Here is an 11,284-nt window from a genome sequence, read left to right as displayed (position 1 = left end):
ATCCAGGCTGAGGGCTGTCAGTACAGCAGTGGTGGTGGGAGCCTCTCCTGCCTCCTCAGCCGTGGTAAGGATGTCTGCAGCTTAGGGCTACTCCTCGCTGACAAGTGGACATGCCCTGAGGGCTGCCGGGCTGCCAGAGGGATGTCTGATTGCCATCTTAGGCCCAATCCCCCGGGGAGCGGGCCTAAGCCAGCAGGTGGTCATCCCCTGAGGGGTCCCAGACTGTGAGAGGGCACAGGCCGGGCTGAGGGACCCCCCCACCTGAGTGCAGAAATTTTTGTGCACTGGGCCTCTAGTATACATATAAAAGGCTAATAAGCAAAGTGTTCTCTCGCGAGTTTGATCAGGAGAACGGGAGTTCAGTTGCTCGCTATGACATGCGCTGACCACCGGGGGCGGCGCGGACCATGGCGGGTGATCAATGGTGGTGGCGGGGTGCTGAGGGAGGGAAGGAGGAAGTGGGGGTGGGGGGGAATCATGCTATGGCGGTGCATGGGTAGTGAGGGAAGAAGTGGCTGGCCAGGCCTAAGGACCCTACCCGTGCATGAATTTTGTGCACTGGGCTTCTAGTTTATCTTATAAGTGGAAGTTTGCACCTTTGACCACCTTCTGCCAATTCCCTGTTCCTTTACCCCCTACTTATGGTAACCACAAATCTAATCTTTAGATCTCTTTTTCTATGTGTGTGTGTGTGTGTGTGTGTGTGTGTGTGTGTGTGTGTGTTTTATTTATTTATTTATTTATTTTAGATTTCACATATAAGATCACATTTATGCCCAGCCGGCTTGGCTCAGTGGTTGAGCATCGACCTACGAACCTGGAGGTCATGGTTCAATTCCTGGTCAGGGCACGTGCCTAGGTTGTGGGCTGAATCCCCAGTTGGGGGCATGCAGGAGGCAGCTGATAAATGATTCTCTCTCATCATTGATGTTTCTATCTCCCTCTCCCTCTCCCTTCCTCTCTGAAATCAATAACAAAGAAAAAAGATCACATTTATGGCTGACTTATTTTACTTTAGCATAATGCCTTAAAAGTCCATACATGTTGCAGAAAACGACAGGTTTTCTCTTTTATGGCTGAATAATTCCATTGTGTGTATGTATGAGTGTGTATTTATTATGCCTTTATCCATTCATCCATCAATGGGCACTGAGGTTGTTTCCATGCCTTGGCTATTGTAAGCAATGCTGCTGTGAACCTTGGAGTGCCTATATCTCTTTGATATGGTGTTTTCATTTCCTTTGGATATATTCCCAGAGGTGGGGTTACTGGATTATATGGTAGTTCTATTTTTAATTTTTTGAGGAACTTCCATACAGTTCCATAGTGGCTGCATCAATTTACAGTCCCACCAACAGTGCACAAAGGTTCCCTTTTCAACACACCTCACCAGCATTTGTTATCTCTTGTATTTTTAATCATAGCTACTCTAATAGGAATGAGGTCATATCTCATTGTGGTTTTGATTTGCATTTTATGATTAGTGATGGTGAGAACCTTTACATGTACCTGTGGACCATTCATATATCTTCTTTGGGGAAATGTCTGTTCAGGTCCTTTGCCCATTTTAAAATGGAATTATTATTATTGCTATTGAGTTGTATGAATTCTTTATATATTTTGGATATTAACCCCTGATCCAGTATATGACTTACAAACATTTTTTTTCCATCCCATAAGTTATTTTTTTAATGATCATTTCTTTGCTGTGCAGAAGCTTTTTAGTCTGATGGAGTACCACTTGTTTACTTTTTGTTTTGTTGCTTGTGCCTGAGGTGTCATATTCAAAACTTCATTGCAAGATCCAGGCCAATGAGCTTTTCTCCTGTGTTTTCTTTTAGGAGTCTTACATTTAAATCTTTAATCCATTTTGAGTTAATTTTTGTGAGTGGTGTAAGGTAGCGTTCTAATTTTATTACACAAAAGCCTTTTGTTGGTGTTTCTGTATGTATACTCTGGCTTTCTATGCTTTTAGATGCAATTTTGCTTATTTATCCCCATTGAATATTTTGCTCTCTCTTTTCCTGATGTCATTATGTGTGTGTTTACATACTTCTTTTTCTTTTTCACACAACTTCACACACAGCAGTTCTTTTGATGGCAATCAAGGCAATCACTGCTATTACTATCCCCTTCAGTGTGCCTGTGATTCAGAGGGTGTGAGGCAGCTGCAAGGAGAATGTAGCAGGTTCAGTTTGGATGGGCCTTTGTCTGTGTGGCTACCAGGATGACAGAATGAATGGGAGCTTTCCAGTAAGTAAACCACCTGCCCAGGACAAGGGACCATTCTCTTGGCAGCTAGGACCCAGTGTGATAGAGCATCTTCTCATCTTTGATTGTCATCCTGGAGTTGTTCATCCCACAGGAGAATACAAAGTCTCTTGGTAGAACTGTGGGCAAGAATGTTTTGTAGTGATTTGGGCACATGTATTCTGAACATAATCAGGATCAGAAATGAAGAAAATATCTAGGATACACAGAAGGAAAAGGAATACAGGAGTTATGCTTGTGTCTATATGTCCTTTTTGTGTGTAAGAGTGGATAGATAGTAACTAGCTTAGGGTAGTAATTATGCTTAGGCTAGTATATATATATATATAGACATACACAAAAAGAGGCCCGGTGCACAAAAATTTGTGCACGGGGGGGGTTTTTGTGTGCCTACTTTTTCTTCTTTATAATTCCATGAAAACAGGGTCTGTGATGTCAGCAATTTAACCTGAATTTATACCGTGCCTGGCAAATAATAGGTACATACTCAGTAATTATGTGTTAGTTGAATAAGTGAATGACTATTAAGTGCAAACTATGTTTTCGGTACTCTACTATACGTAGAAGCGATACCAAACAGCATAATCAGTCACGTTCAAATGCTGTAAATGTTCAGATGATCCCAACCACTGATTAAAAAAGGAGCATAGCTTTTGTCATCATTTATTTGAAGAGACATGACCATATGTGCTTGTTGTGGCCACGCCCCCTGTCACACACAGAGGAACAGGGCGATCAGGGGTTTGGTCACTGCCCCCTGTCACGCTGTTCCCGGGGCCAGGACGCCTCTCGGCTCTGCTGATCTCGGGGGCTGGGAGGCCTCGTGGCTCCGCTGATCCTGGGGTCCTGAGGTCTCTGGGCTCCGCTGATCCCGGGGCCGAGGCCTCTGGGCTCCGCTGATCCCGGGCCAGGAGGCCTGTCTGCTCCACTGTTCCCGAGCCCCCGCAGCTGCAGAAGGGGAACCTTGGCTTCCTCATTGCTGGGGTAACCAAGCCTCCTGTTCTCAGCTGCCTGGCTGCCAGCCGCCATCTTGGCTGACAGTTAATATGCATATCGCCCTGATTAGCCAATGGGAAGGGTAGCGGTTGTACGCCAATTACCATGTTTCTGTTTTATTAGATTAGATATATAGTAAACTTTATTTTAAAAAAATCCTACCTATATTTTTTGGTTGATGTTAGGTTCTATTTATTGATTGACTTCCTTTTCCTACCAAGAATATCTTGCTACTAATATTCATTATATTATACATTCTTGTATTATATGCTCAATTAAAAATGTAGTTAAAGTCATGAGTAAAAAGGAAGGTAATATCTATTCATTTACTAGTTATTCATGATTTCAGAAATGATCCAAGTTTAGCTACCCACTGCCTCTTCTCTTTTTATAAATTTTTTTTTAATCCTCACCTGAGGATATTTTTTCAATTGATTTTTTTTAAGAGAGAGTGGAAGGGAGTGGGGGAGACAGAGAATCAAACCCGAGACCCTTCAATCTGTGGGCCAAAGCTTTAACCACTGAGAAAACTGATCAGGGCCTGCCTCTTCTCTTTTAGGGCAGCATGACCCATAGGAAACTTTAAATTCTAGCATAGTTGCACTCGATTTCTCAGGACTGTTATGGCAGTCTTCTGCTATTATTGCTTGGGGGGGTCGGGGGGGCAGAGGGAGATGCTCAGAAATTCAATACATTTTTATATTTTTCCAAGTAAAACATTATTTAAGACAAACCTACTACCAAAGTCATATATATATTAAAGCAAAATAAAATTTATTTGGATATTTTTCATATTGCTTCTCCCCTCTATTAGTACTAATAATTGATAACTAACTGTGCACATGAAATCAACCTTCAGTCATTTGTCCAAAGCCAGTAATAGCAGCTAAAGGCCGACAGAAAGGACAGTTGATAATTTGCTTTCTGTTCACTACAGAAAGAGAGTTCACATAAGCTAAGGTATGCAGGTGGGTACACCTTGAGTGCTTCTTGGTAGCCGTGCAGGCGTGACTCTTCATCCTTGCAGCTATAGCTGTGCATGGTTATCGTGTTTACTCCTGTTTCTTGAGAATTAGACTTGGCCTGTTATAGTGCTTACGTCAGGCGTCATGGGCTTCACTCTTCCTTGAGTGCATGTGTATGAACAACTATGGCTTTTAAGACTAGTACTGAAACAAAGAGTTTGAAATTGAATAGTCAAATGGTGAAGGCAGTATAACAGATTTCTTTTCACTGGGAAGGTGAGGGCAGTCTTGTTGTATTTAGCTATGCTGTCATCTCTATCAGAGCACTTTCTGAAAACACATGGTAAACATTTATCCTGAAGGATTCTCTTCTTTTGTGTGTTCCTAAGCACTATTGAGGGTGTTTAGACAACTGGCATTTACACCAAGGACATTCTGAATTAGTTTGTAGTGAATTGAATTTGATGACAAGTGTATCTATTTCGGATGTGTCTCATTCTATTTTCAAAGAGGCCAGGATTTGTTACAGGTTCCAGAAAGAAAACCACTACCTAGCTATACTCACAGTGCTCTGGTGTGTATTTTACGCCACTAAGATTCTTAATTCCTTCTTTACATTTATATTTGGGGGCTAAAAAAGCTAAGCATAGAGATAACACGTTTCTATTCTGGAGGCAGAAATGTGTGAAAAGATGAAGGGGATTTAACCTTTTAAGTTTACTGCTCCGGTAGAATCCTCACTATATTAGAATCTCTTTTTTCCTTTGCAGACCCCTCATGTGGCCTTTTCAGATATGCATTTGAGACAGAATTCTATGTAGAGGCTGAAATGCCTGGAAGATTTCTTGTTTCTGTCACCACTTTCCCTGGCTTTTTGCATCTCTGCCTGATTTGAATGATGTGATATTCATTGGGACATCTTCACTGAAGTCGTTCTCCAAAAAGACACATCTGCCCAAAGATTGTATATATAATCCAAGATGGCTAGTCAGCCACCAGAAGACGCTGCAGAGTCTCAGGTCTCTGACGAGCTCGAGTGTAAGATCTGCTATAATCGATACAATCTGAAACAGAGGAAACCCAAAGTGCTGGAATGTTGTCACAGGGTTTGTGCCAAATGCCTCTGTAAGATCATAGACTTTGGGGACTCCCCACAAGGTGTCATCGTCTGTCCCTTCTGTAGGTTTGAGACATGCCTGCCAGATGATGAAGTTAGTAGCCTGCCCGATGACAACAACATCCTCGTGAACTTGACTTGTGGGAGCAAAGGCAAGAAGTGCCTGCCAGAAAACCCCACTGAGCTGCTGCTGACCCCTAAGAGGCTGGCCTCTCTCGTCAGTCCTTCTCACACTTCCTCCAACTGTCTGGTTATAACCATCATGGAGGTGCAGAGAGAAAGCTCCCCATCTCTGAGCTCCACTCCTGTGGTAGAATTTTATAGGCCTGCAAGTTTTGACCCTGTTACCACCGTGTCACACAACTGGACTGTGTGGAACTGTACTTCCCTGCTGTTTCAGACATCCATCCGGGTGTTGGTTTGGTTGCTAGGTTTGCTCTACTTCAGCTCCTTACCCTTAGGGATCTACCTGCTGGTCTCTAAGAAGGTCACCCTTGGGGTCATCTTTGTTAGCCTCGTCCCTTCGAGCCTGGTTATTCTGATGGTGTATGGTTTTTGCCAGTGTGTGTGTCATGAATTTCTAGACTGTATGGCTCCTTCTTAATTGATGCTGCAAACTAAGAAATTTGACACACATTGCTATGTTTCAAATTAGGTAATTTATCACAGATTTTATATTCTCCATGCTTAGACATATTGGCCATATGTCTGTGGTCCATTTTTCCATCAAATGTTGACACAGTGAGTTTTCATGTGTGCTGGAAGTACAAATGTTTATTTCTATTTAGGTGTTAGCAGAGAAGCAGAAATATGTAAGCTAAGCCTTCATGGAGCTCTTTGCATGGGTCTTCCCAGAGAATGGTCAGGATTTCACTCAACCCTGCTAGGTGGACCCTGAGGGGCTGGGCAGAAGTGTTAGCCTGCAGTGGAGTCTTCATGGAAGGTTAGGAATGACCTGATTCCTCTTCTCATCATCATTGATAATCTATGATGCAGGGTGAAAGCAGGAGGAGAGCTGTTCCAAGATACATCCACTAGAAAAGGGAGCACCCCCCAAAGCTCTGTTGTTGGGGCTACCCAAGTTCCCCTTAGCTGTTTCTCTTAGAAGTAATGCTGCTCTGTGTGGGCTGCTACTTGACTTGAGGTGCTTGTTTCCTTTGCACGTGCTCCCTTGTCAAGAGGAAACTGGGTGGGCCTCATTCCCTTGTGTGGTTTTAATCAAATATCTGTCTGCCACAATATACTAAAGAGAACTAAAAACATTAAGCCATTTGCATGAAAGGAAACTTCATGACAATATGGCCACTTGTCTTTGAGACGCAGCCTTTCCCCATATTTATTTCCTCTCTCCTCTCCTCTCTGAAATTCTCACAGAGAAGTTATAGTTCATGGAAATCTCCTTAAAACGTTTCAGTTTAGTTTTTTGTTTTAAACTACATGGTTCACTTAGCCCCACCCCTTATCCTGAGAGGGCTTCATTTAAATTAGTTGCTATAAGTTTATGAAGATTTTGTTTTTCCCCATTGTAAAGTCTATTGACTAATTTAACTTAATCCTATAACAATTTGGGGGTAAATTGTGATAGTGGAAATCCAGAAAGAATGAATGAGATGTTCTGGTTCACAGTGTGACATGCTGAGAGCCTAAATATTTTGCTGTGCTCTACTGAGTTAGCCAAAGTGTAAGGCTTAGGTTTGCGTGCCAGGCTATTGCAACAGGCCAGGCAAAAAGATGAGCAAGAAGCAGACAAGGCTGGTGCCCTACTGGAAACGACCCTTCCAGGAAGTGAAATGAAGGTGGCGGAGTCAGTTTTAGAACAGATTCAAGTTCTTACACAATTTATTTCAAGTAAAATATAAGCTATGTGACTTCAGTGAATGAACTTCTTTCAAGATGTAGGGGAAGTTGAATGTATATATTTATGAAAAGAAATTGTTCAGCATTTTTAGGTTTGAAGGAATAGAATTTCCACAGAAACTAGACAACAAAAAGCTTTTTAATCTCTAAAAACCATTACTGATGATTAATATTAAAATATTTATAACTCTTAGAAAGGGGCATTACTAAGACAACTTTAGCTTATTTGTGATGAAACATTTGTTGTGTGATATAGTTACAGTGGACCAGTTCCAAACCCCTTATTCAGGAAACATTGACACTTATTTCTAGAATAGTAGTTTGATTTCAATGATATAACTATTAACTTTGAGACTATGTATGCCCAAGGTAAGTATGACAGCAAAGTGTATGTGGTATATGGTCCAATGAATTTCAGATCCAGCTAAATACACTTACAATTTAATAAACTCTACTTTAGATAGCATTGTGAATGCAAATTCCAGAAGTCCATTTGTACTTAGAGTAAATACATGGTTAGGAGATGTTTTGTGGTTTGGATTTATATATTTATAAGGTTTTTTAAAAAAATGTTCATTTTTGTATGAACAAAAATGATGTTAAATTTGATATTAGAAATGTAACATTAAATAAATAGGTGAGTTGTCTGATGAGATTTCTAGAAAGCTCTGGACATGGGTACTATGTGCTGCTTATTTGTATAATGTCTGCAGTTTTAAACTTTATCCCTCTGTGTATTGTGATAGTCTTTTTTTTTAGTTGCTAGTAAGTTGAGTTGGTTGTAAAAAGTTTTTAAATGTATGACAACAAAAAACTCATTATGCTGTTGAATGAAAAAAGGAGAATGCTTCAATATTTTCTTCACTGTGATGTTTTGTTTGTCCATTAAATTGTTATTACTTACAAACTAGAAGTTTGATTTCTCTGACTCATGGTTGAGATTTAGTGATCACTTTGGGCCTGTGTTTAGCCTATCTAATAAAGAGGCAATATGCAAATTGACCATCACTCCAACACACAAGATGGCCGCCCCCATGTGGTCAAAGATGGCCTGCAGGGGAGGGCAGTTGGGGGGACCCAGGCTTGCAGGGGAGGGCAGTTGGGGGTGACTAGGCCTGCAGGGGAGGGCAGTGGGGGCGACCAGGCCTGCAGGGGAGGACAGTTGGGGGGGAGACCAGGCCTAAAAGGGAGGGCAGTTGAGGTGCAGGCTGGGCTGAAGGACACCCCCCCACCCCCCACATGAATTTCATGCACCTGGCCTCTAGTGTTAGATAACTGCAATCATGAACTTCCAGAAACGCTGATTCAGCTAATGCCTTTATCATATCCATGAAGATTTCAGAACCTCTGACAAAGCAGATCTAACCCATCCCACTTCTAAAAGGTCTTGATACTTAAAAAACAAAACGGGGGAGAAAAATTAGGGAAGATGAAACAAAAATACTGTATTTATCTTTAAATATATTTTTCAGTTTTAATTTGTTATCCAGATTTTCCCTAGCTGCTCAACAAAATAGAATCCATTTTGGTCAGGGAATAATTCACCTCATGTGGTCTGGGCAAATTTAAAAAATTACCTGATATCTAAATATGCCACTTTCATGCAAAATAGAAATAATTTAGAATATGTAGCAGCAATATGCTTATGATAGAGAATTGGTACCATATATTAATCAAGAGTTATGGTTTCATTCACTTCCAAAATCTTTACATAAACCAGCGAAGACTCTGGTTAGGTGCTAGTTATGACCTGAGTGTGAACTTGTGCTCTGCTGAGAGACCCTCAAATGATGAGCATTTGCCTGATTGTACACAGATAGTAGGCCTCAAACACACCCTGAGTTTGAAGAAATTTCCTGGCATGTCAACCAGGTCAACACGGACACCACAGGACCTGTATTGACAGGCAAGTTGCTTTATCAGTTATAAATATGAGCTCTGTGATGACTGGGGTACAGAAGAGGTGTCATGAAGGTGAACTAAGTTCTATGTGTTTCTGCAGTTTATGGGAAACTAGTTCTTTTTGCATACTCTTCTTGTTAACAAATACTTGCTTTGATTCTTTTGAAAAACTTCGGAAACACTACATTTTATTCTAGAGCCTTCCTCAAAGCTGTAAGGGTAAGATCCCTGAGAAAGTTTCATCAGTTACTCTTCGAGCTTGAGTCTTATATGCTTTCCACGTCTCTTTGCCTCAAACTCTTTATGAATGTTAACTCCTCTGGGAGAAACCCAAGGCTTGAAATGCTATTTTTAATGCTAAATAAAATCATTAGTCAGTAAATGAGCATCTGTTTTGTTATGTACTGAGCCAAACCCTCTCGCATTCTTCCTTTCCGCCATTTTCTTTGCTTTCTTTAATGCCATTTATGGAAGAATCTAGTGCTTCTCACTCCCATCAACCTCCACACCTGCTGTGTGCACACACACACCTCTCTCAAGTCTTCAAGTTATATGAAACAGATTTACAAAAGAGAACTACATTAATCTTCCACCAGTTGATAATCATGCATTTAAGTACTATTTTAAACTATTTTATGACCACTAACAACCACATTTTTGAGTTCTCATAGAATAATGGAGTCAGCTGCTTGCCTGAAAGGTAATTATTCCTTTTACAGGATTCATCATTACTGAGTGATGGTTATTAACATTGCCTCTATTGGATGTGATTTATTAAGATGTTCCAGCTAGAACTATGTATTTCTATGGTCAAATTTATTGTCATTTCAAATTTTATTTCTAGTTAGAGTTTTAAAAATCATATATAATTATTTCCAGATCATCATTTGACTAACTCTGATGACCAGTCAAAAGGGAGCATAACGTACCATAATGCTGTGGGCTTTCTCTACCGTGAGAGTGGAGGGAGGTGGCAACAGGAGAGGGAAGAAGACTACATTCTGTTCTGGAACTGGGAAGGAAGACTGCACTGGTGACTTAGTCCTCCTCCTTCGTTAGAGTTTTATATCCCAAATGGGAACCTTGCCAGATTTTCTAATAAAACATCTAAACACTCATTATTTTAACTCACATTATTGACTATCTAGTATGCATAGTATACAAATATTCTTTGACTCTTTGCAGTGATTTGCCTGCATGCACACTTTATTGCTAAAATATAAAAACAATCAAGGCGTTTACAAACAGCGTTTATTAAAGCAGTTGTTCCAAAATATATGACATGGGACATGTCCAAGTAGACAGAGAGAGCCCAAGAGGAGAGGACTCCTGCTGTGTCTGTTTACGGAGCTGCGCATCCTGTGTCTTCCCGGGAGAGTTCTCACTGAGCATCAGCACAGCAAAGCGTAGGACATTCGGTTAAAGAAACCTGTTCAGCAGTTTGGCAGTTTAAGTGAGTGTTTCGTTAAATTTAAAACCATGAAATGTTTTCTCAAAACATCTGTCAATACTTGGTGGAATTAGTGCTCTATGGAGACCATTTTGTGGAATTTTTCACTGGAGAATTGATAAAACAGTCACGATATGGATTCTGACTACAGATGTAAGCCACTGAACCAGTGTATGAATTTAAAAGACCGTGGAGAAGAAAGTCATGGTTAGGCAGTAGGTCCAAGAGAATGTCAAAATGTAAAGGAGGCAAGGGACAGTTTTCCAACGTAAACACTTTACATTCTTATCAAAGCTTACAGAAGGACACATTTGAACCATGCCTCTAACACCTGCATCGGCATCAGCCTTCACATTACACAGGGGGAAAGATCTAAACATATACAGCAGGAGTCCCAAGCAGAATAATTAACTACTGGTTATTTTGAGCCTCCGAAAATTCTACTTAGTTCATTAAAAATGGAACCCAGTGTTCCAAATTTTAAAAAACCTATACCAGATTATAAGTTTTGATAATCAAATGTTAAGACTGGAAAGATTTTAGCGATCACAGTCCAACTGCCTTATTTTACAGACAGTGAAACTGACATTGTGAGAACCCTGGCTGGATGGCTCCGGTGTTTGGAGTGTCATCCCATACACCAAAAGATTGTGGGTTTGATTCCCGGTCAGGGCACATACCTAGGTTTTAGGTTCCATCCTCAGTCGGGGATAAAATGACACTGAG

At 40.9% G+C, this 11,284-nt stretch overlaps 1 protein-coding gene across 2 annotated transcripts in view; it reads left to right on the top strand.

Annotated features, from left to right (window-relative positions):
• RNF182 (ring finger protein 182) overlaps positions 1 to 8,113 on the top strand; it is a 39,098-nt gene extending 30,985 nt beyond the window's left edge. For both annotated transcript variants that reach the window (XM_006769709.2, XM_015567805.1), the window contains one exon: positions 5,003 to 8,113. In XM_006769709.2, coding sequence (XP_006769772.1) covers positions 5,213 to 5,953 — 741 coding nt within the window. In that variant the 5' untranslated portion in view covers positions 5,003 to 5,212 and the 3' untranslated portion in view covers positions 5,954 to 8,113. The remainder of the gene's footprint in view (positions 1 to 5,002) is intronic.
• The last annotated feature ends 3,171 nt before the right edge of the window (positions 8,114 to 11,284 follow it).

The sequence above is a fragment of the Myotis davidii genome, unplaced genomic scaffold (assembly GCF_000327345.1).
Source record: "Myotis davidii unplaced genomic scaffold, ASM32734v1 scaffold62, whole genome shotgun sequence".
NCBI classification, from domain to species: Eukaryota; Metazoa; Chordata; class Mammalia; order Chiroptera; family Vespertilionidae; genus Myotis; species Myotis davidii.
The sequence above is the reverse complement of the archived record's forward strand: the minus strand, read 5'-3'. Positions and strand labels throughout refer to the sequence as shown.